At 33.8% G+C, this 25,405-nt stretch overlaps 3 protein-coding genes across 9 annotated transcripts; 1 reads left to right on the forward strand and 2 right to left on the reverse strand.

Annotated features, from left to right (window-relative positions):
- Positions 1-265: 265 nt before the first annotated feature.
- LOC102607578 (cyclin-dependent kinase F-4) lies at positions 266-2,251 on the reverse strand. Its single transcript, XM_006487162.3, has one exon. It carries the CDS (start codon positions 1,651-1,653, stop codon positions 400-402), a length of 1,254 nt encoding a protein of 417 aa, XP_006487225.2. The 5' UTR covers positions 1,654-2,251; the 3' UTR covers positions 266-399.
- Positions 2,252-2,383: 132 nt separating this feature from the next.
- LOC102627590 (protein RER1B-like) lies at positions 2,384-5,782 on the reverse strand. Of its 3 annotated transcripts, XM_006487148.4 has the most exons (5): positions 5,614-5,779; positions 5,327-5,466; positions 4,415-4,785; positions 2,975-3,155; positions 2,384-2,888 (listed from the first exon to the last, which is right to left on the reverse strand). In XM_006487148.4, the coding sequence occupies exons 3-5, from the start codon at positions 4,762-4,764 to the stop codon at positions 2,835-2,837; spliced, it is 585 nt and encodes a 194-aa protein (XP_006487211.2). In that variant the 5' UTR covers positions 4,765-4,785; positions 5,327-5,466; positions 5,614-5,779; the 3' UTR covers positions 2,384-2,834. The 3 variants fall into 3 exon arrangements, with proteins under 3 accessions (XP_006487211.2, XP_006487210.2, XP_006487212.2); XM_006487147.4 differs by lacking the exon at positions 5,327-5,466 and having other exon boundaries at positions 5,614-5,782; XM_006487149.4 differs by lacking the exon at positions 5,327-5,466 and having other exon boundaries at positions 2,548-2,885; positions 5,614-5,782.
- Positions 5,783-20,339: 14,557 nt separating this feature from the next.
- On the forward strand, positions 20,340-25,226 carry LOC102628277 (uncharacterized). Of its 5 annotated transcripts, none has more exons than XR_003066867.2 (5): positions 20,340-20,558; positions 21,697-23,117; positions 23,277-23,302; positions 23,763-24,719; positions 24,818-25,226. XR_003066867.2 is itself a non-coding variant. In XM_025102125.2 (5 exons), exons 2-5 carry the CDS (start codon positions 21,755-21,757, stop codon positions 24,531-24,533), a joined length of 2,067 nt encoding a protein of 688 aa, XP_024957893.2. In that variant the 5' UTR covers positions 20,340-20,558; positions 21,697-21,754; the 3' UTR covers positions 24,534-25,226. The 5 variants fall into 5 exon arrangements, 3 of the variants coding, with proteins under 3 accessions (XP_024957893.2, XP_006487214.2, XP_006487213.2); XR_008051208.1 differs by having other exon boundaries at positions 24,912-25,226; XM_025102125.2 differs by having other exon boundaries at positions 21,697-22,625; positions 22,719-23,117; positions 23,763-25,226.
- The last annotated feature ends 179 nt before the right edge of the window (positions 25,227-25,405 follow it).

The following is a 25,405-nucleotide window of genomic DNA, read 5'->3' on the forward strand; positions in this document are numbered from 1 at the left end:
AGGTTTTTAGAACATAAACCCTAACAAAGGAGACTGGTATTGTCTAAAGCGAGTCCCATATTTTTGCTTAATTACATATAGATCCAAATATTTGACATATTACCATTTAAGTCCAGTTCCTGAAATTGTACTAAATTCTAACTAAGGCCCATATGTTTTAGACTATATCATTCACGCCCCCCGTAGATGTGAAGAAAACAAAAAATAACCATAAAGGTTTGGCAAATCACAATTCACATTTCACAAGAGCTGGTAATTTTGGAAAACTGTGTATTAACTTTTTGTAATTGAAATAATACATTCAAATAGTTCACATTGGATCAATTACACCATTATGTTAGCATAAATAGCCCCATTCAGTTCAAAAGAGCCCTTCTGTCTTCAATCAAATTTATTGTGTTATATTCTGCCAGGTTCCAGATTTTGAGTTGGTCTGAGAAACAAGTTTCCTGATTCAGCATTCCATTGGACTCCAGTCTTCATCATATGAGGTAGCTTCAGCTGTGCAATTTTGTCTTTGTTAATGGAAGTTGGACTCTTCTTCTCGGCGGCCGGGGAATATTTTGGTTGTTTGACAGATTTCTGTTGCACTTGTTTAATCAAATCCAGAGGAGAGAGTTTCCCAACCATCTGCGAATTAGATGAAGCCTCATCAGCACACATCCTAGCACCTTGCTGCTGCTGCTGCTGCTGTCGCCGCTGCTTCAACATTCCCCTTGTTGCTGCTGCTGGTTGGTTTGCTGTTGTAGTAGCAACGGCTGGTGTTGAGCGAATATGGGGTGGAGCATAAAAGCATCTCTTGAAGAAAGGGTGCTGCAAGGCCTCTGCAGCAGTAGGCCTTTTGCTGGGATCCCAAGAACAAAGTGATTCGAACAGGCTGATTGCATCCCGACTTGCTGATGGCATCAATGCGGAGAGATTGGCTCGGGGTAACTGTGGGAACTGATATTTAATTGCCCTTGCTTGGCGAAGTCCGTCGGCCCAAGAATCCATTGTAGGACTCCCAAGAACACCGCATATTTTGTGCATCTGATCAGCCTCACTAGCACCCGGAAAAAGAGGACAAAAAGTGAACAATTCAGCCATGATAGCTCCCATAGCCCACATGTCAGCTTTTGAGCTATACAACTCTGACTGCAACAGAATTTCCGGGGCTCTATACCATCGTGATCCTACATAATTCGTATAAGGCGGGCCAGACTTGATTTCCCTTGCAAGACCAAAATCAGCAATCTTGATAATACCTTGCGAAACAAGCAAGTTTTCAGGCTTCAGGTCTCGATGAAAGAACCCATTCTGGTGCATGTAACTAAGTCCCTGGAAAACTTGGAAAAGCCATGCCTTGATTTCAGGTTCAGAGAAAAGCTTCCGATCTCTTGCAGCCATAAGTTGGTAAAGATTGCACTCCATGCATTCAAACACCAAATACAATCTGTTGTTGTTCTGGATGAGTTCTTTAAGCTTCACAATGTTTGAATGATTCAACTTCCTCAAGCACTTAACTTCTCTCAAATTGAGGCAATCCTCCCATGAAGCATATCTCTGCTTCAATTCTTTGATTGCAACAGCTTCTCCAGTGTGCTCATCGAAAGCTTGAAAGACACGCCCGAATGCTCCTCTACCAAGTTCTTTGAAACCAGAATACTTGTCCATTACTATGGACGAACAAGAATACAGATTCTCCTTTTGTATGTATGTGAGTTTTAATTTGTTTTGAAGGTGATGCTAGTAAAAACTATAACTTCTAAAAGCCATGATACGATTGAATGCATGTTTAATTTGTCAGAGACACAAATGCGAGAGCAAGAGAGAACAAATAACAAATTAAACAACAAACGGGAAACTTGCTATCAATTTGCAACCTTTTATAAACAACTACTAGTTTCCATTTTAGCTTAGGAAAAAGAAGCATTACTTCACTAGAGTTCTCCCAATTATCAGGAAGTTTCCTAATCCAACATGGACTAGGTATTTTTTTTAACAAATTATTATTATTTTTTTGGGGTTTAAATCTAATAATTCAAAAGTGGAGTTAACTAAAATAAAAATTACTAATTCATAAACCTTAGAGCATAATCCTGTTGAACCTATTAACTTATTTATATTTTGGTTTGTCTCTCAGTCATCCCATGAGCAAATTCGACCCGGCCAAAACACAACCATGTAATCTTTCGCTGGTGAAATCCACATCAATTTGTCATATTGTTCTTGCGATAAAACAGAAAATCAGATTAGGGTTTTCAATCTTTAAGAAATTATGTCAAATGGACTAGAAATTGATTAGAAATAAATATTTCCACCTCAACCAATTTACTTTTAAAACTGATAAGCGTCATTCTTTAAAATGAAGAGCAACCAAAAGTTATATTCGCACGAACCAAAGTGGCATAAAAGGCTACACTCACAGAGATCCATTTCCCCATTCAGGTAAGCTAAAAACTGCAATTTCTTGTCACAAGCATTGTACAATACAAATAGTGTTTCCATGCTATCTTCCAGTAAACCATGTGGGATGACAAAGGCTTTTGACAACATTACACTAACTAATAAACGAATGAAAAATTTCCCATAAAATCTTTGTTATAATGGGTCATGCAATTACATTGCCAACAATCTTGGAATCTTCATAACATGAGCGTAAACATTAAAGTTTCAATTCTGCAACATTTTAGCAATCCCGCACTATTGAACTTTATGTCTACTATAAGCTTCATTCATAATAACCAAGTGCATGTCCCTTGAAAGGAAAAAATTCAATTATAATATCTTCCCATAACCTATTTTTTTATCCCCATCCAGTCCTTTTTCTACTGGCTCTGTGAATAAGTTCTGCTTCAGTCCCCACGGGAGCCACCGCCACTTGATGAAGGTTTCTTACCACCATACTTCTGTCAAAGAACCAAAAATCTGTTAACTTCAGAGCACTGGTGATAAAAAGATATGTGGCCACCATATTCAAGTGCTTAGTGCTTACCTGTTTTCCAATGTTGAACGGGATATATCTGTATTTGATCATGTGTGCGATTTGGCGTCTCATTGTAAGAACAAACAGAACAATCCAGTAACAAAGTAATATGGGCCAAAACACAGGAACATCAAACACAGAAAAGAATGTCATTACAAAAGCTATGCAGAAAGCCTTGGTCATGGAGTACCTGAAACCACAGCATAAGGAAAATTTTACGATCAGCAACAATAACAAGATTCTATCCCCTCTTTATCGAAGAGATTCATACATTTCAATCTAGCTAAATGACATGCTCCCAATGTCTCAAGAAATGTAAGAGTTAACAAGATATGGAATGAGAAAGGTCATCACAGAGTCACACAAGGATACCACTATAACCTAAGACCACATCAATAACCAAATCAGCAAACATACAACATAAACCCCTGCTAAAGAAGCAGGTCATCCCACAAGAATGAAGCTGGGATTCATAATTAATTTAAAAAACAGCATTCAGAAAATCAAATCATCTCAGAGTCACACAAGGATGGCACTGTAACGTAAGACTGCATCAGTAACCAAATCAGCAACCATAGAACATAACCCCTGCTAAAGAAGCAGTTCATTCACAGAAGAATGTCACTGGGATTCATAATTAATTTATAAAACAGCACTCAGAAAATCAAACATCAGTAATACGAATGCGGGTAGTAACATTAAATGAGTAATGAAAACGGTGTGTAAAGTGCCAACACATCCATTTATTTCAAAGATAGAATGCCAGAGAAACAGAGAGAGTTTCTCCAGCATAATAACATTCAGGAGAAGAAATGAGAGCCGCAAATTAACATGCATAATAGCAAATTAAACATCTATAGACCATCACGTATTTCAAAGATCCATGGCCAGTGGGGAGATCATCTAATCTACTAAAATTCAACATAGAAACTTTTAGGACAGGAAACAAGGCCTAGAACTTACCGTGTATTAGAGTTTATTAACCATTTGTAACATTTCAAATTAGAAAATATAAGAAAGCAAATACAGGAGATACCCTGTACAGAGACTTATGACGTGATATAAGCAGTGACTCAGGTGACATTAAGGTTGAACAGGGGTTTGTTGGGTCCAATCTTTAAGAAAGAATGCTAACTATACATAAAACTACTGTCACTATGACACATCTGTTAGGTCCGAAATTGGAATGACAATTAAAACATCTATTAGGTCACTGACATGAAGTAGCCTTAATATTAAACAAACAATGAGGTTCGATACATCCCAACTATTCATGGCTTCCTCACATCACAGCAAAAGCCCCAAATAAACTAGGCAACCTATAGATTAATTAACAAGAGAACAAGCATTGCCAGATCGGCTATAAAATATTCGAACCAAAATGCTACAGAATTTTCCAAGATATGCAAAACACTAACATTATAAGCATTCATGAGACATTTCTGTTACCAAAATTTAAACTCTGGGAGTCGGCGAATAAAAGGCTTGAATTCATCAGAACCCTTTGTCGGCAACAAAGGCCCATCAGCGACTTCGATTTCAGGATCAACCAGAGGCGACAAAAACCCAATAAGCAAATTCAGGAGATAGATCCCAAGACCATAGGATATGATGTAGAATCCTTGCACATAAAAAACCCGCAAACAGTAGATTGCCAAAATTACAAGGGTTCCAATCCACCTATAAACTGCATGTGGAGTAGTCTTGTCCAGGTAATACTGATATAGCCTCCAAGCATCATGTCCCCATTGTGATACAGGGGATGCCGCCGAGGCAGTGTCGCCTCCAATTCCTTCCATTCAATCTAAGTATGAAAAGTCCTGCAAATATATAGCACAGTCCAATCTAATTACATATTCGTAAGCATAGAGATCACCAGATATAACAGATGCATAAATGTAACTGAATGAATAGCAGTGCTTCTTAAAAACTTCAATGACAACCCTAGTGACTACAATAGCTTCAAGTCTAATCCCAATTTAAGCATTAATGATGAACACCTCTGCACTACTAACGCTAATTGCCGCCATGGTTATTCATTCAATGCAAGCTTCAAATCAGAGATCCAGATACGGATTTATGATAGCATCACATATTAACACTCATGAACACCTGCCCAAATCTCACAAGTAAATACACCAAATACCTAATTACTTAAAGAAACCCATAAATAATAATCATAATAAAAAGCCCATGAAAACAAAAACCTCTTAAATTTAACAAAGTGGGGAAAAAAAGGGGAAAAATTACAAAGACTTACTTAAAATGCAATTCATTAGCCGTATTCCTCTATATATTTCCATCAACCAAAGATCCAAAGAAATACCCAAAACAAAACAAAAAAAAAAAACGAAAACCCACCTAAAAGAAAGATGCAAGATTCTATCTTTTCATTTTCCCAAGCTTTCTCGCCCACCAAACAGAAGCGAGGGTTTTTCTTTTGATTCTTTCTTTGACAGCTAATTTACTTCGAAGATAAAAAGGGAACTTCAACCACAGATCTAAACGAAACAAACCCAGACAGCAAATCACAAATCCCAAATTCACGGCGCATTAATTAATAAAAACAAATAAATAATTGAAGATTAAAAGAATAGATATCAAATTAAATGAGGAAAGATTGATGAAAGAAGAGTAAAGGAACTGACCTTGAAACGAGTCTTTCGATGTTCACGTAAAAGGACTCAAATTGATTTGAGGGAAGCGAATTGAAATGCGACCAGATCTTGTAAGAGATTAAAGAAGAGTGTTTTTGTTTTTTTTTTTTCTTTTCGTTTTCATTTTTTATATTTTTTTCATTTTTTTTTTTTTGGTTTTACATTTTTTTAATTATTAGAATTTTAGAGGTTTTTTTAATGTTACCCAATAGTGACGCGATTGAAAAGTCGTTGAAAGACGGAGTTATCAGCACGTGCCTGTATCAGACGACCGAATATTATTTCAAAGATGCTCTCGTTAACATAATCCCTGTATTTTACATATTTTCGAAAAAGGATATTTTTCATACAATTGTATTACTTAGGTCCTTCCAGAATTCAGATCAATTATTGACTGGGTTATGGCCTTATGGGTACTACTCATCATTCTTGAATCTTGAGACTAGTATTCAAGCAATCTCTCCTGTATTTTTACAGATTAATTTTTTTTTCAAATATTTGAAAATAAATCTAACCTTTTTAAGTTTAGATATTCATATTACATCATTACATAATTAGTTTACGATGTTTTGATAGATTTCTCATTATAATATAACTTAAAAAATAATAGGTGTTAATCTTAAAAATCAGGAGCACCTAACTTAGTACTAAAAGATATTTTAGTAGTTTCAACAGGATCAGATAATCATTTGAAACTAATAAATAAAAACTTCTTACTTGAGAAATTTAAAATTTAAGGACAAATATGTTATATTCTAAATTTAAACTTATATTTGTAAGGGATAAATTTATTTGAAAAATATATATTTCAAATGATATGTTTTTTTTTTTTCATTTGATTTTTAAAAATTTGTAATTAATTAATGTTATTTTAGTAATCGATGAATTTATCCATAAACATGAAGAAACTATTGATTAGGTTTGTCATTATGCCGTTCCAATTTTGGACTGGCCTGAAATAAAACTAAGCAAGATAACAAATTGAAGATTTATGTAATAAAAGTTATTTAACTTTACATTATCCATTGCTTCATTTCATTACATCATTATTTGTTCGGTAGATTTAAATCTAACGAATAAACTGTTGACCAAAAGCAAAAGAGTAACCAAAAAGAACCCAGGCCGTGGAATTTTCAAGATTTGATTTGCATCCTCCTCACGAAAAGCATTGGAGGATCAGCTGGTCTCGAAGCTTAATGACTTGCCTTCTAGTTTTAGCAATAATACAGGGTAGTGGAAGAAGTATTCTTGGAATTTGTCTAAAAAAAAGAATTAAAATATTTTATTGGAGAGCCTTTTACAATATTCTATCCACCTATTCAAATTCGCATTAAAAGGAAAATTCAAGTTGCTCCTTCACGCCCTTATTGTGGTGGTTTTGCTTATGAGGATAATTATCATGCTTTGGTAGGGTATATATAACCAAGTGAAGAAGGTATGGAAGCTGACGAGATTTTAATATTCCAGTATAAAGATTACAATGCCATTGGAGATTTCCAACTTTTCCGTTCTATAGCATCTATTTTCACAAAAGATGAGTTTGTTGGTCAATTTGGCTATTTAGGAATCGTATGATTCATAGTAATGCTACCAGTAAGCCTCAAGAAGTTGTCATTAGAGCTAAGAATATAGTGAATTCATTTAGAGTGGGCACTCTGCAAGGTAGAACCAACGACAGTATTAAGCCTATTAATCCTAGTAATTCTATTTGCAAGATGTTTTTTTTTTTTCTCGAGATGTGGAGTTTGTGGAAGCTATTGTTGTGCAAAAAGGAGTTCAATTTGCCAAGGACATTGGGCTGGTCGAGCTATAATTGAGTCAGATTCTTTTAATGTGGTTAATTTCATTAATAACAAAATTGCAAGCAGGTGTGAAGTGGAGTTGTTAATATCTGAAATTCAAAAAGTCTTGTCTTCTTCTAAGAGCTCTTTTACTCCACGATCTTGCAATGAAGCTGTACATCATCTAGCCTAATCGATTCTATGTAATTCTATCGAGAAAGCTTAAATAGAAGAAGTTCTAAGTGAGATTTATGCTTATGTAGATAAAGACAAATATACGTAACATTTTTAGTCAATGAAGTTTTAGTCCCCCCCCCCCCCAAAACAAAAAAGGACCCTGGCACAATAAGCCTTCTTTTTTAAATCCACTTACTAAGTTACTAGAATATTTATACATTCTGATTAATGTTAAAAATTGTATGTTTGTTAAGGGGTAAAAATGTTATTTTGTGCTATTATTGTGTAACATATTGTGAATTTCTAATTATTTTTTTAAGTATTTGATTTTGTATATTTTTGTGTGTTTATTAGGTAAAAATAATAATTTTATGCAATTTGAGACTCCAAACAAATGTACAGATGTCAAATTTGGATTCCGAAAGTCCGAGAAATTTTTACGTTTTTACCACGGTAAATGTGGTAATTGTAAAATTATAAGTTTTTATCATGTTAGGTATGGTAATTGTTAGTGGAATGTGTTGGATGTGCTTGAATGAATTAAGTTAGGTTTATGTTTTATTAGTGGGACAAATGTAAGGTTAAGATGTAATTAGATTTATTTATTTGTGTGATGTGGATTTACCATGTATTAGTATAAATAGAGGGGGGGAACTCACATCTTCACACATTCTCTTCTCTTCTTTCCCCCCAAATTCTTCTTCACATCTCTCTTTGTAATATATTTTCAATAAATAAAATTAGTTTTATTTTAATTTTCAAATTCTATTTTTTAATTATGTGTTTTTCAATTTTAATAATTTTCTTTATTTAAAAAATGTTTAACTAAATATTCATAATTAGGGGCAGGTGAAACTCTTAGTAAAAAATATGATTTAATCAAATTCTATTTTTAATTGTACAAATTGAATTATTTTCTATTTAATTTTATCCATATTTTAATTTTTGAAATTTTGGTTTATTATAAACAAATATGGGAGTTTGGCACAATGAATTCTTAATATCTTAGTGTAAAGTATGAAAAAATGGTATTTTGATTTATTGTAGACAAATTAAGTTTTGGCACATTTAGTTCTTAATCCATAATAAAATTAATGGAAAAATTATTCTAATTTATACAATTAATCTTTTGGAAAATAAAATAAAAAGAATTTGTTAAATTGAATTTATTACTAGGAGTGGATCCATAACCCTAACTAATTCAATTTCATAGTTTTTCTTGAACTAAACTGCATATTTTTATTTTTTTGATAAATTTAAATAAACAAATTAAATCATTTCTCTGTGAATCAACTTCAAACTCACCGAGTTATAATATAACAAGACACTCTTATATTTGGAAATTAAAAATCACTTTTAAGTCGTCTCAATCACAATTTTGGGTATTTACCTAATCTTGTTAGGTATAGGTGCTTTTCTTCTAGTATTCAAGGCTCTTTATTTGGAAGTTAAAAATCACTTTTAAGTCGTCTCAACCACAATTTTGGGTATTCACCTAATCTTGTTAGATATAGGTGTTTTTCTTCTAGTATTCAAGGCTCTTTATTTTCGGGGCGTGTATGATACATGGGCTCCGAGAGGGGGGGGGGAGATGTAAGAAAAATTACCAACTTGACCCTTAGCCCAAGTGTTATTTTTGGTTATTTACTAGAATCCTTCTTTGGAGGAGAGGGGTGGATTGTTAGTATGGATGATTCTTTGGCAATTAAAATAGACAATTTTTTTAATGAATTAGCCCCTACCAAACTTAGTTTTTTTAGACTTTGACCCCTAAATAATTATTTTTATACTACTTGGTCCTCTTTAAATTTTAAAATTTTGGCTTCGCCACTACTTGAGATAGTTATTCGTGGTGAGTATCCATGGCTCTCTTTCTAACTTGATAGGATTTTTGGAGTCTTAAAGTTGTGCTTCAAGCTAAGTGATTAATAAAGTTACATCTTTATTGTTTAAAAGCATGTATATGAGTCATAAGATCAATTTTTTAAAATTATTTTGGGGGTTTCAGGTGAGTCAAGTTACTTTCATATATTTAAGAGTTCTTATATTCCAAGGAATTCCTAAAAAGCAGCAGTTGTGGGTATTGTTAATAGAGTTAGAGGGAAGCTAGAACGCTAGATATGAAAGTTACTTTCTATTGCTGGTCGAGTTTAACTTGTATAGTCTATTATCCTAGCCATGTAACTGTATTACAACTTCCTGGTTTCAAACATAAATAAAAATAATTAAAAGAAAGATTAGAAAAGGAATTGACTCTTTAAGGGGGTCAAAGCCTCCCAAGACAACAATATGCTGCCAAATTTTTATATTTTTATTTACTCTCTTATTCACTATCAAGCAAGCTTTATATAATAATTGTGCCATCAGATTACAAGCTATGAAAAGAGGAATAAAAACCAAAATGCAAAACAAACTTGAACGTTAAAAAGAATTAAAAAAGAAATAAAAGCGATCCAATTGTAACTGCTTGGACTAAGTCAAAGGCAAGTCATAACAGTTCTTCCCCCCCTTAATTTACACCCTTGTCCTCAAGGGTGAAATCAGGATACCATTCTTGAATTATTTCACGTTCTTCCCAGGTTGTATCAGCTGGAGAAAGACTTCAATAAATTAAGATTTCATTCTTTCCCTTTCTCAATCTTAAACCCAAAACAGCTTGAGGGAATAACTTAGTTGAATCATGATCTTCTTGAGCTGGTAGCTCTCTCAAAACTATGTGATTATCTCCAATTTGATTCTTAAGTACAGAAACATGAAATATTGAATACAGTCTAGAAGTAATAGGCAAGTCCAATTTGTAAGCAACTTTTCCAATCTTGTCAAGGACTTTAAAAGGACCTTAATATCGAGGAGAAAGCTTGAAATTCTTTCATATAACTAATGACATTTATTTATATAGCCTCAGCATGAGGAAAACCCAACCTCTAATAGAAAATTCACTTTCTTGATGATAGGAATCATAAGCCTTTTTCATCCTCACTTGTGGTCGCAAAATTCCTTCACAAACCTCTTTCAGTACTTGATCACGAGCAATCAACTCACGTTCTACAGGTTCTACTTTTGTTGTTCTTGGGACATAGTATAAAAGCTTTGATGGATCTCGGCTATACACAACTTTAAAGACAATATTCTTAATGACAAAATGCCAACTTGTGTTATAGCAAAACTCTGCCCAAGAAAGCCACTTCAACCATTCTTTAGGCCTTGAACTTGTGAAACATCTCAAACACATTTCCAAAGTTCTATTAATAACCTCACTTTGCCTCTCGAATTGTGGATGATAGCTAAAGTTGAATGATGTCCCATTTAAGCAAAATAATTCTCTCCAAAAGGCACTAGTGAATGTAGGGTATCGATCATAAACAATTGATTTAGGGAGGCCATGCAATTTGAAAATATTGTCAAAGAATAATCTAGCTACCCTAATAGCAGTATAAGGATATGAGAGTGGAATGAAGTGTGCATATTTAGAGAGCCTATCAACCTTAATAAGAATAGTTGTCTTACCTCTAGGCAATGGCACACCTTTACTAAAATCCATGGAAATGTCTTCCCAAATCTGTTGGGGAATTGGTAATAGCTGCAATAATCCAGTTGGCTTAGTTAGCTCTGTTTTGTGACATTGGCATATATCGCATCGATGAATGCACTCCTTAATTTGCTTCTTCATTCCTTTCCAAAAGAAATTTGCTTAATTCTTTGAAACGTCTTTACGTAGCCTTAATAGGTGCTGCCATAAAATTATTGGATGATGTCGTTTCTAAGAGTGGATGAACTTGGCAAGTATACATGTTCTTTATATAAAATCAATCCATCTGCCAACTTCTAACGGCCAAGGGCTTTATTTGGCTGAATTTTCTCAGTTAATTCCTTTATAGCAAAGCCTGATTCCAATGCTTCCTTGATGGCATCTACCTAATGACGGATGGACTGTGAAAAGGTAAGCAAAGAACCATCAGATTGTTCCATTTTGACAAAGCATCAGCAACAACGTTGTCACCTCATTTCTTGTATTCAATTTCGAAGTCGAAACCCACGAGCTTGTAGAGCCATCTTTGTTGAGTAATGGTAGTGATTTTTTGAGTCCATAAATCCTTGACGCTCCGATGGTCAGTTCGGACATAAACTTTCTCCTTAAAAGATAAGGCCACCACTTTTGAACTGTTAGTACTAAAGCAATGATTTTTTTTTTCTCATACGTGGACAGCAAGAGACTTTTTCCATGAAGTGCATGGCTGAAATATGCAATGAGTTGATCCTGTAATAGAATTGCACTTATATCAACACCGAAGCAGCGCACTCAATTATGAAAGATTTAGAAAATTAAGAAAAGATAATATTGGTGCCTGCGTCATTACAATTTTCAGCTTCTTAAAAGTTCCTTCACTACTGTTGTCCACAAAAATGAGTCATTTTTAAGAAGTTAATGAGTGGAACCATAATTTTCTTATAATCTTAGATGAACTTACGGTAGTACCTAGTAAGGCTAAGGAATCCTCCCAATTGCTTGATAGAATTCGGTTTTTGGCCAGGAAAGCATTGCTTCAATTTTTGATGGATTCACGGCTACTCCATATTAAGAAACAATGTGCCTAAGATAATGAACTTTTTTCTTTCCAAACTCACACTTCTCCCACTTAATGTGTAATTGATTAATTTGCAAGAGATCAAAGACAGTTTACAAATACTCCAAGTGGTTATCCCAATTCCTAATGTAAACAAGAATATCATCAAAAAACACCAATATAAATTTGTGCAAATAAGCCTTAAATACCTCATTCATCAAGGCCTAAAAAGTTGATGGAGCATTGGTAAGGCCGAACAACATCACTATAAATTTATAATGTCCTTTATGAGTTCAAAAGCTATCTTTTCAATATCGGCCTTATGCATTCAAACCTGATGATATCCTGAGCGCAAGTCTGTCTTAGAAATATAGCAAGCACCAACTAGCTCATCGAAAAGTTCATCAATTACCGGAATTGGAAATTCATCCTTCACTATAATGCGGTTTAATGCCCGGTAGTCAATGCATATACACCATGTTCTATCATGTTTTTTAACTAGCAGCACTGGAAATGAATATAGACTGGTACTTGAGTTGATCATTCCAGCTTCTAATAGCTCCTTTATAATATGCTCAATTGCATTTTTTTTAAAATGAGGATAGCGGTATGGTCGTACTGATATAGGTCTGCAACCTGGAAAGAGTGGAATCTAATAATCATGTTTACGTTTGGGAGGTAAGCCTCTTGGTTCTTGCAGAACATCTTGATAGGAATCTAAAAGTTATTGGATTTGTGGGGAAATCAAATCCTTCGTGACATTCTGCTCACTTTCCTCCATACTTTACAAAATAACTCCAGTTTGCCTTTTTTGAAGCTTAATAACTAGAGCTGTATCAAGCATCGTATTTGCTATATCATGTGAAATCACTCCTCTAACATTCAATTCAAAATGCATTTGAAGCCTTTCAAAATCCCATTAGATAAGTCCCAACGGTCTCAACCATGGGGTCTCAAGTACTATATTATAACCCTCCATTAGTAAAACAAAACAAAAAATTACAGTAAAGGGTATCTTTTGCATTTTAAAATTCATTTAAGTGCATTTTCCAGAACTCATTAATTTTTCTCCAAAGGCAACCATGATTTCTAGCCTGTTATTGGCATTTGGGCTGAGATTTACTCGTTGTGCAACTTCAGCATTGATGGAGTTGTGAGTGCTGCCAGAGTCAATAAGAATCACCACTGATTTTCCCTTGATGCTTCCTTGTATTCGCATTGTTTCTAGCACTTGATCTCTTGCCACGTCATGTAGTGATATTTTTGGTGTAGCATTTTCACATACATCATCCATCTTCATCTAGACATCACAATTTTCATCATGATCTTCCCAACAAGCTTCAATATAAAAAAAAAACACACTTATGGCTCGAATTGTACTTGTCATTACAATGAAACCATAGCTTTTTTTTTCCTCTCTGAAAGCTTTGTAGGCATTATTTTTCTTACTGTTGTTGCACTAAGTGGATTGTTATTTTGAATCCCAATTTTTTATTACTGGTTGAATGTTCTTTGCTGAGTTGTTGTAGTCTTCTATTGAGTCAATTCACAAGCCTCATATAGCTTAGCTAACCCAATAGCCATGGTAAGTGTTGAGGGATGGTGTGCCTGAAAATCAGTGTGAATGCTGTCCTTCAATCTGATTAAGAAACAACTCACTTTACGATCTTCTTGTAGAATTCTCACCCCTGCCAATTGTCTCTCAAACATTCCTTAATATTCCAACACTGACCCTTGTTGCCGCAACTTGATCAATTTGTTGAATTGATCTTCAAACTGATTGGGTCCAAATCTAGCTATAATCCATGCATGAAGTCCTCCAATAAAATATAAAGAAGTTATTGCTCCAGCATTTGATATCATGTCTTGTATCTTCGTTTAAGTAAAAAGAAGCTAAAGAAATTTTGTCAGATTCTAAAATTTCATAAAGCGTAAAATACCTTTCTATTATACATAACCATGGCGTTGGATCGTTGGTGCAGTCATATTTTGGAAAATCCAGCTTCATAGTTTTAAGAATGAAAGTATTCAAATAACCTCTAGCTCTTGGAGGAGTGGCATGACTCATTCGATCCTGATGGCGGATAACAGAAGTTTCACCAATTTCTGGATATTTATTGGAAACTTTCTAACTTATCCTCTCCATTTGTTTAGAGAGTTGAGTCAAGATTTGCATTTGAGTGGCAAACTTAACCTACTGTGTTGATAACTCTTATTATCCTAGTGATAAAGAAGTCAAGGTTTCTTAATTTTTCTTCACTCGTTCCTCTATTGTGACCAGGCTCTGATACCAAAGATGTTACAACTTCTTGGTTTCAAACGTAAATAAAAATAATTAAAAAGAAAATGAATTGATCTTTGAGAGGTCAAAGCCTCTCAAGACAATAATATGCTGCCAAATTTTTATGTTCTTATTCACTCCCTTATTCACTACCAAGCAAGCTTTATATAATAGTTGTGCCATCAGATTACAAACCATAAAAAAAGGAACAAAAAGCAAAATGCAAAACAAACTTAAACGTTAAAGAGAACTAAAAGAGAAATAAAAGGGATCCAATTGTAATTGCTTGGACTACGTCAAAAACAAGTCATAACAAACTCCACAGCTTCATGGTTTACTAGTGGCCATGTTCACTCCTCAAACAAAAATGTGGTTGGATCTGCAATTTTATTTGGACTGTTTCTCATGACACTAGTAAAATGGTTTCTCATTCTTGGCGACAAGTTTGTGCTCCAAAGGACTTTAGAGGTTTGGGCATCCATGAATTGTCTTTACTAAACCACACAACCTTTCTTAAGACTACTTGGAATATTTTGACATCTTCATCAATTTGGTGTGAGATCTTAAAAGGTCGATTTCAACTTTCTTTATATAATTGGTCCCAATCTTATTCCAAGGCTATAATTCTTACTTTAGTTCCTAATTGCCATAGGGTGGTGGGTGATAGGTGATGGAAAAAGGATCAATTTATGGTGCTATAGTTGTCAGATTCCATTTTTTTTTTTGAACAATAATGATTTTAGTAATTCTCTTATGAGTGTCTTGATTTGTGACAGTGTTCTAGATAATTTTCATTGTTCGTTCTCATTGTTAGTTTCAAATATTGAAAACACTGAGTTATCTGTGATTAATACTAAACACAAGGGGGTGTGGCGCCACTCAACAAACGGTGCTCTTACATTGGCAGATGCTTACCATTTTTTGCTTGGCAACCGTGAAGTTTGCCTTAGAACAAATTCTTGTGTTTGTGGTCTTCTTTCATTCCTTCAAAATATTCTATGTAGACTATTTCACATATTTTTATATATATTTAGATGAGAGTTCTCTTCTCTCATTTCCTCATTAATTTGTAGGTGGAGTTACTATTCTTCCAAATTTATAGAAGGTTTGTAAATGCTAATTTTGAGATATATTTATAAGCAATTTGTAAGGATAAAACTACGGGCGGTATTGAATTGAATTCTGGTTATAAATATATCAATTTTATTGTATCTCATTAAAAAAAAAAAAAGGAGCTATAACAGTTAAATCAATTAATTTTATTATTTCATTGCGGGGCCTTGGGCTGGGCTTTAAGACCAAGCTGGCGCCAGTTTGGCCTCACATCATAAAGCCTTGGGTGCGAAGCCTGTGGTTAACAAATAAGCATGTCATATACATTATTTCTTTAATTTTAATTTTTAAGAGGTATGCGAGAGTTTGGAGTTAAATCATAGATTTATGGTTATGATTTTAAATCAATGATGATCTTACACTAAAATTTAAATATTTTTATTACAAATATTAGCACTTTTTATTTCACAACAGTTGTAATTTAGTACAAATCTCAATTTTAAATAGAGTTTTTTTTTGTGGAAATTACAAAAAACTACTGCTCATATTACAACTAATATTTCATGAGATTACTATATTGATATTTACGATCAAATAATTATTAGAATTAATTTATAAATCTTATATAATACAACTCCAATTTTATTTTTTTTAATATTTAAGAAACGCCTACTCCACTAAATTTTAAATAGAATGTTAGTTTAACTAATTTTATATATATATATTTTTTACTATACAGTTGATTTGAAAAAAAAAAAAATTCATTGTCCTATAAATTGAAGTGATATAAAAGTTTCGACATTTAGATCCGCTCACATCAAAAGAGAGAAAACTAAGCTGTCATCGGATAAGATTATTAGAAAAAACCAAAACTCGCATCAAAGCAAATAGTATCAAAGTGGAACCTAAACCATCAAAATAAATATTCCAAGGACAATTTGGTCGAAATTAGACAAATCTCGTACCAGATTTCTTGCATTAAGAGATAAAGCCAAAAGCATAGGACAAAAATCAAATAAGACCGCACATGACACAGTAAAATTGTAATGAATCGATTCCAATGAAAAGATTTAACGTGGAAGAATAATAGCCAAGAGCTCGAAATTTGAATTTGCTTGGTCAGTAAACAAGGTGCGTGGCAATTGAGACCTCTAACCACAAAAACACTTTAATTATACTAAAGTTAAATTATGGCCATTCTTTTCTTTTTAATAATTTAAAGAACTCCATTTGATCTTCGCTTACTCGGCTTGCTCCACTTGCATGAGCCGAGCGGCCATCACCATCATCGGCTCGAACCATGGGTTAGACCTTGGGTTAAGAGACCCCAAGCACATTCATGGAATTGGTCCCAACTCCCAATTTTTTCAAAAATCTATGTTTCTTATAATAATAATATGAGATATTTTGTATGCCCATTCTTAAAACAGCACTCGTATGCCATGCGCAAGTGGAATTGGAATATTGGATATATGATCTCTCTTAACCTCCGTTTGATATTAAGCTATAAACACACATTCTTAGGTGCAGGTGTTCTCATTTTTTTTAATGTGATTATACTGGTAAGTCGTGCGACTCAATAAAATTAATTTTTAATATAGTATAAAATTATGTTGTTAAATAATATTAAAATTAACTTTATTAAATCGAATGACTTAAAAATGTGTTCACGTTAAAAAAAAAAAGAGGCGCCCGCACTAAAGAACATATTCAAAAGATACACTTTTAAACATAATTTTTTACCATTAGATTATAATTAATCAATGATTGAGGTCAAAACTGACATGACCTTTTATAATTTTAAAAATTAACAAATTAATGTAAGGGGTCTCTAATAATAATAAATTATTACTCATTCTTCTCTGTCTTACATAATATATTTTTCCCATTAATACTCTACGTTTCTCATGTCTTTAATATTTATCTCCATTCTCTCTTATAATTCAACAGACCCCATCGCGGAACTATTATCCAGAAAAAGGTAAGAAACCATTAGCATTAGTATTAGCTTCAGGTGCAATAGCTAGCATAGCAAAGATCACACGGTACATGCAATGCTTTTACAGGATAAAAGCATTGCGTTAAAAAGTAACCGAAATTTTCTCTTTTCAAAACTTCATATGCCTCAGGAACAAGAAGAGAAGCCAATACTTTGAATTATGTTGAATCTCCAATTGGAACCATCGAAATCTCCTTCAAATGATATTTTTGGAGTACAGAAATTAAAAAGAAGAGAAAACTAATAAATCAAAATTCTTCAAATACAAATGATAGTTTCTAATTATATAAATAATTTAATTTTGATGGTTTTAATTATTCCATTTATTTATTTATAAGATTTATAAGAAGAGAAAGAAGAAAAATATTAAATAAAAGAAGAAAGATAATTAAACATTAAAGCGAGGACAGAGAAAATTATTAATGAAATTAACAAGTCATGTTGTCTAATCTTGACCCTTAATTTCAGTCTAATCTATTAGCTAAAAATTATATTTAAGCTTGGATTTAAAAGTCTGTCTCTTTATAATCCTCCTCTAATGTGGGAGCTTTCAATTTTTTAATGCGAACATGTCATTAAATTATACAGTTTATTAGAGTCGTTTTAATTAATTATTAAACCGCATGCTTTAATAACGTGACCACATGCTTTAATAACGTATTCACACAAATAAAATATAAAATAGACACCCGCACTTGAAAATGGTTATATATATATATATATATATTTCAATTCTAAATTCTAAATTTTATTAAAATTTGAAAAACTATTAGATTATAGTTTTAATAATCTTTTTAAATTGTAATAAAATATAAGATAATAATCTAAAACAATACTGTATATGAGTAATGATACAGCCACAAACTCTTGTACAAACTGACGTGGCATTAATTCGTTGGTTGAATGAAAATATAAATTAATAAAAACAAATCATGTGGGCCAAGTGATATTTAATTCAACCAATCTTATCATGCCACATCAGTTTGTACAAGAGTTTGTGACTGTATCATTACTCTACTGTATATATATAGACATCAAGAAAAGTACTTATTATTATATCATTATTAGGATTCTTTTATCTATTTATTATTTTCATGTTAGATAAAGATCCTCTCCTGATCTGAGCTCTCATGAGTTTTTAATAATCTTGTGCTATGTGTATTTAAGTTATAGTGTATAAGTAGAATTTAATTTCTTTATTTCTTTATTTATTAACTACAATCACTCATGTATATTTTTACTTAAGAAGAAATCAAATCATGAGAAAATCTTAATCCTTTCGTATTGCTCCCAAAATGTGTTTAGCTATCTCAATATTTAATTTTTCTTTTAAAAAAAAAAAGCATTTAAAACATTGGTAGAAATACGTGGATCCCACTACAAAGCAAGATGAGAAATCAGAGGAAATCGAATCTTCAGAGTCGGATTGAGTAGCCATAAATGACAGGGAAATACTTTCTAGTGCAGGCAGCGTCGATTCATTCATTCAGCCATGCAACTTGTTGCTCAACCCAACGAATCAGTCGAAGATAGTTTTTTGAAGAGGCGAAGGAACAGCAAGAAGATATTTTCAACATTGTTCGCATAAAGTGCCAAAGATTTGAGTAAATCTCGGTTCGGTTGCCGACATTCGGTGATCCTGCGAAGCAACGTATCCTAAACTCATGATTTTTTTCTTATCTCAACATGTGAGTCTCGGTATTTTTTTTTTTAATGTAATTCCCATGACACATAGGATCGCAAATTGCATGCTAACATATTATTCAATGCGAAAAATTCATTTCATAATCATTAGTGGGATGTCCTATGTATGTATATTTGCATTGGTGACCCTAGATTTTACCTAAAATATCACATGGATCCACCGTGGCATTCGTTGGTTGTTGCACATTCTTGACTTCTAATATATTTTTGGAAAATTTGATTTATCAATTGTAGAGGTGTGAATTAATTCAATTTTGTAACCACATAAATGACTCAATTAAACATTAACACATAATATATTATTAGTTATGCATTACACATAAAATGAACAATATTATTTATTTATTTTTTAATAAAAGTAATGTGTGTTTCACACTAATTACTTAGAAAGTGAATTGCAACTACATACATACAACTCGTGATGTGTGTATAATGCTTCTTTAAATATATTATTAATTATACATTATGTAGAAGTAATTTTAGTAAGGTGTCTTTCAAATCAGAAAAAGTTTGTACATTTTGATTGTTAATAACATTTTACTTTCGTTCATTTGTTTAGAATCTCAAATTGCGTGAAATTATTATTTTTACCTAATAAACATACAAAACACACAAAATTAATAATTAAAAATTCATAATGTCATATAATTACAAATATAAATTATATTATAAACACAAAATAACATTTTTATCCCTTAATAAACATATAATTTTTAACACCAATCACATTACATTATAAATGACACATTAAGATTCAAAGAATATAAAAAATAATATAAGACTAATTGATATACTTATTAACTATAAATAATCAATTAATCATCATCATTTGCAAGTACTTATATTCAGAAATTAATTGAGAAATGGAACTTGGAAGTACATGATCACAATCCTAAGCTCTCGCAAAGTTTTGACTCAATTTTCTTGACTAATATTATTCTGATCCTTCAATTTCTAATCATTTAGAGTGTTTGCATGTTTGTTTGGATACTTCCCAATTAATTCAGCTAGAGTCTAGAGGGAGGAAAATTATGAATCATTGAATTGGTAAAAAAAAGTGCATTTAGTGGGACCGTTTTCACCCTGTCGGCTTCACAATTTAATAAAATAATATAAAAGAAATGTTACAAAGAAGTGGCTAAGCAAGGAGCCAAGAGAAAGCTCGGCTCTTACTTTTGTTATGTGCAGTTTCATCTTCTTCAAACAACAAAAACTCCTTTTAAGGACTTTCCGTTTCTGACCGCTAAAATTGATTTCTTCCTATAGAAGAAACCACTCACTTCTCTCCATTTTTTTTTTCATCTTTTAATATTTCTCTCTCTCTCTCTCTTTAAATTTATTTTGATCAACCCGTCAATTACCCTCTGCCCATATTGGTAAGAACTCTTGTTCTTGCAATATTTTTTTTTTTTACATGAATTTGTTAGTGGGTTTGTGCTTTTGCTGAAGAAATATGGAGTCTTTATTGCCAAGTTGTCATTTTTATTCTTTCTTCCATGTAATGTTGTTGCTTTATTTTAATCAAGAAAGCATGAGGCAGAACATGCTTGCTTGTGTATGATTGTTGTGTTTTGGCTGAAATGGAAATTTTTTGTCGTCAAGACTAGTTGTAATGTTCTTTTGTTTAACAACATATTACTGCTGAGTTTGAGTTGAGACTTGAGAGTGAGAAGCCTTGTCAAGATATTTTATATTTTTTTTTAATTTTTTGTGTGGTGAAAGAAAAAACTTGGAGTTGGTGGCATTGCTTCGTCGTCATGTTTGCGGGTCCCATGGAGTTAAGGTTGTTCAACTGTGGTATGAGTGCTATTAGGCTTAATAAAAATGCTTTCGGTTACTTAAAACTGTTAGCCGCATAAGATAAGATCCACTAAAGCAGAAGTGCTATCCCAAAATATGAATGTCTCATTGTTTCAAGGAGATAAGGTGAGAAAGGTTCTGTGACCTGTTTAACTAGATGTCGAATGTTTGTTTTGTGTTTGAGAGTCTTGATTCATGATCATAATTGCAGATTGAATTTATGATTGTTTGTATGAATATAGAGTCCACTTTGTGTTTTTCATTTTCCATTCACTCATTTGTTGGTCATTAGCATAAACGTTAGCGCATAATTTGTTGGTATTTAGTATGCGGAAGTAGAGAAGTGATGAGGGAAGCTAGGAACTTGGCTTGCTCTTTTGTCAGTGTGGTCTTCCTTCTACACTTGGTCATTTGTCTACTTTGAGCATCCTTGAAATAGCTAGACATGGCATTGGTTGGATTAATGCTAATCGTTAAGAAAGTGAATCAACTAAGCTAATTTTAGAAATGATCTCTATCAAATCCTGTAAACTTTATATGTTAGCTTAGAAATCTATTTTCTTTGTTTCATTACTCATTACTTGAAACAATCACTGAGCCCTTATTTCTATTCTTTTCGTATTAGTTTGATCTATCTTTTTCCCCAAAATTATATAAACTTTATATGTTAGCCAAGTGTGGACTCTGATGATGTTTACTTGACGGCATGATCAGGTGGGCTATGATGAAGCTTTGATGAGGAATTATGTTGACTGAAACATAATTTTACATCATGTCTGATCATGTTGTACAGTCAGATCATGATAGTGATGGAACGGCTAAAGAGTCTTTGCATTTTCACCAGTCTGCTTGGATGTCTCATTGGATGCACTCTAGTTGTAAGCCCAAAAGCCAGGGTCTTGATATGTTGTCGCGCGGCTGTCCGTACAGGGAAGACAGGAACAGTCAGCAGCTTGGCCCTGAGATACCACCCAAAATTTCTAAATCTGCCAAAAGTACCAGAGAATTTTCTGAATCCAGAATTGACACTGTTAATGCCATGAATGAGAGTCTAAAATTAGTTTCAGATAAATTTAGCAAGGGAAGATCAGAAAGCCAATCCTTTCCTAAGTTTATTCTTTCTCAAAATAGGGACACCGTAATGGCACCAAGGAATGTCACAACTGGTAATGGGGTAGTTTATGAAATGGGAACTTCATCAGGAGGAGGCCATTTCCAGCATGAAGGTATACCGGGGAATCTGGAGCAGCAGGTAAAATCACCTGCTGAATCTCTTCATCAGAAAAGTTCGGCTGTTTCACCATCTTTTCAGCATGATGTAGGTTCAAGTTCTAAAATTGTGCCACGTAGATATGACAGTGGAAAGTCTCCTGTACACTCCTTCATATGGCAGCAAGAAGAGCTTAATCAACCAAGCCAGCTTGTTACATCTAAAGAACACTGGAAAAATACTAAATTTCAAAGTTATTCTGAGTCTTTGGTCGATGAAAAGAAAATCAGTCACTCCTTAGATTTCAGAAGATCCGGAACTGCACCATCAAGGCAAAATAATATGCCTTTGCTATTGCATGATCCCTCAGTAAGCAATAATCAACTACCAGTTGTTGTTGGTAAACAGTGTGAGAATCTGCAAAATCGTCATGGTAATAGATCTTTTCCAAACTGGAGCAGTCATTCAGAGTCAAACAAATTAGGAAAATTACTTCATGATTTTTTCTCGGTACGACGAATTGCAGGTTCTCTTCCTGATGTGGATACAATGGGAATATGCACTACTGTAGATTCTGTGGGGCAGCTATCTGGACATCCTTCGAAGTTTTCGCAGATGACACACCATTTTATGATCACTAAGGAGACTGGTGTCAACTTGTTAGAAGGAGGGGAAATGTTTAGAGACTCAACCTTTTCCACCAACATCAAAGGAAAAATGCTCAATGAATTCTTCAGTTTGTCTCCTGGTTTTGGTTTCCGTGTCCAGCATGGAGTGAAACTGCAACCTCTGGAAAGTTCCACAGATAGCAAGGGAATAGAAGATTTTGGAGATGTCAAGACTTCTACTGTTTGTTTACAGAATGAATCGCCTGCTGAAACTGATACTATGGACATGGATGTTTTCCAGAAAGACCATTTTTCTTGTATGTACACGGATATTTTTTTGTATTATAACTTAGATGTTTGCATTGTATCATGCTAATTTATGAAAAACAGGCTTCTACTGTTAAATAATTCACAGTAATGATATGAAAAATATATTACTTTGTTTATTAAGTTTATTTCTGTTCAATTTGTTGCAGGTGTGGTTTCTTCCCCAATAACTGAGGTAACTTTTGCTGTTCTAATCCTTTAAGTAAATAATCATTTGAGATATTGTTTGGATTACCACTTTCTCCCTATTATTACAAATAAGCATCAACTGAAGCTTATAGGTCAAGCGGTAGCTTAACATAACATTGGAGTTATTTTCACCAAGAAGCCCTTGCATGTGATAGCAGTTGTATTTGTATTTGCATCTGCATTGAGAGGGCCTGTGGAACATAAATGGCATCATCAGCCATTATATACCTGTCTAAGCTTTTATCTTACAAAGTATGGAATTAAAAGTTCAATTCTGAGCATAATAACTTAGCTCGTCAGATACTCGGTTATTTGGTCGTAGTGATACAGGTAACATGGGCTTCTAGCGACGATACCGTGTGGGAATTGTTTATGTTAATATTTTAAGAATCCATGTACAAATGATTGCGAAGCATTTAGATCTTAGTGACGAATGATTTTTGCAGATTACAAAAGGTGCTCAAGTGTCATCAACATCACAAGCGGTGCTTGCTCCATCCACAGAAGAAACTTCAGGCAGATTGCCCAACACTGAGTTACCTGATATAAATGAAGAGCTTCCTACAGTTCTGGCTGTTGCTAGCTCAGCGGATGACAGGGAGACAAGCACCTCGAGAACCCAGAGTTTGGATGTGGATCACCTCCTTTCAGACGCTGAGCCACCCACACATTCCAAATCCATTGCTTTCCGAGGTGGTCATATAGAATTGGACCCAAGCATCAGATGGGTTAAACGTCTCAAGTTGAGTGCTTCAGATACTTATGCTCACAGTACTAAGAACTCAAAAATGGAAGAAGCTTCTTCTCATGAAAAAGTTAACAAGTCCTTCAGCAAAATTGTAAAATGCGGTATGACTAGTTCAGAACCGACAATTGGGAAATGGCCAGGCCTTGGTAAAGAAGCAATGGTTCTGGATCAGACTGCTGGGTTATTAAGGAATGACGAGTCCTTTTCCACTGAATATGTGAGGATGACACAAGATGTGACTCCTTTGAATCCTTGGATTCGGAGATGGTGCCACCAGAGAGATCTGTCAACAAAGAAGAACAATGAATCACTGGTTTGTCAGCCACAGAGTTCCAATGCATCATTAGCGGAACTTCGAAAGAAGCAGTTTCCAAGCATTGCTGCCATGGCTCTAATGGGGAAGGCCTTGAACAGTTTTCAACCATTTGAATTTAGGAAAAGGGGGACGTATGTTGTCTGGAATACTTAGGGATTGTGAGATAACTCTTCATGCTTTAATATATACAAGGGACAAAAAGTAAGTGAACTAGTCAATGGGATCATGCTAGTTCTTTTGGTGATTGTAGTTTGGGAAAAGGGAACAAATATTTAGCCTTCAATAATGACCAAATCAGTGGGCAGGATGTGGACATTTGATTAGCCAGAAAATTCCTCGGTATGTACCCGCCTCTCTTTGTTTTGGACTTTTTACCTCTTTGTATTCAAGGAAACTAGTTCTCCGAATAATGCTATTCAGGCAAGAATTTTGTACAGGCCTTGTCTCTTGAATTTAGGTGATGAGTGGAAGATGAAATTGGTGAATTCAACTGCTGTCACATTGTTCTGAATATTTCAATATACTCTGCAGCGCTGCATGTATACCCTTTTCGGTCATCCCAAGTTTATTATAAAAGAACCTCAGACATGCACAGAATCAAGAAGAAGAGAGAGACCGTACGGCATTGCTATCCCTATCAATAACAGCATTTTGAAGTAGTTTTGTTGTTGTTGTTTGCAGATAACGTTTTTATGAGATTGTTAATTACACTTTTTCATTTTTGTATTCTATCACTATTTCGTTTGGTGGATATAGTATGTTTTGGATAACACAATTCAGTGATGGTTGTTCAACAGTTGGATAGACGAGATGTTAGTATATATTAACTTAGTGGCTTTCTTACAAGAGGAATGGCTTCAAACGAGAGATCTCTAACATCTTTTCTTCAAAGCTGTAGGCCAGTTTCTACTTGTTTTTTTTAGTTCATTTCCGTCTTATAACGCTTTCTTGTCATTGTATTTGATTAGTTAACCAGATAGAGGCCAAGCTAGGTGACTGATTGGAAAGAACAATATGAGTCGGTT

The sequence above is a fragment of the Citrus sinensis genome, chromosome 8 (genome assembly GCF_022201045.2).
Source record: "Citrus sinensis cultivar Valencia sweet orange chromosome 8, DVS_A1.0, whole genome shotgun sequence".
NCBI classification, from domain to species: domain Eukaryota; kingdom Viridiplantae; phylum Streptophyta; class Magnoliopsida; order Sapindales; family Rutaceae; genus Citrus; species Citrus sinensis.

Excerpts from the sequence above, each read along its gene's own strand:
- LOC102607578 (XM_006487162.3), bottom strand. The coding sequence starts at position 1,653 with ATGGACAAGTATTCTGGTTTCAAAGAACTTGGTAGAGGAGCATTCGGG.
- LOC102627590 (XM_006487147.4), bottom strand. The coding sequence starts at position 4,764 with ATGGAAGGAATTGGAGGCGACACTGCCTCGGCGGCATCCCCTGTATCA. Across the intron at positions 3,156-4,414 it reads CTCCCAGAGTTTAAATTTTG|GTACTCCATGACCAAGGCTT; the intron begins GTAACAGAAATG and ends CTGTGGTTTCAG. Across the intron at positions 2,889-2,974 it reads CGTTCAACATTGGAAAACAG|AAGTATGGTGGTAAGAAACC; the intron begins GTAAGCACTAAG and ends GTTCTTTGACAG.
- LOC102628277 (XM_006487151.4), top strand. The coding sequence starts at position 21,755 with ATGTCTGATCATGTTGTACAGTCAGATCATGATAGTGATGGAACGGCT. Across the intron at positions 23,118-23,276 it reads CCAGAAAGACCATTTTTCTT|GTGTGGTTTCTTCCCCAATA; the intron begins GTATGTACACGG and ends AATTTGTTGCAG. Across the intron at positions 23,303-23,762 it reads TTTCTTCCCCAATAACTGAG|ATTACAAAAGGTGCTCAAGT; the intron begins GTAACTTTTGCT and ends TGATTTTTGCAG.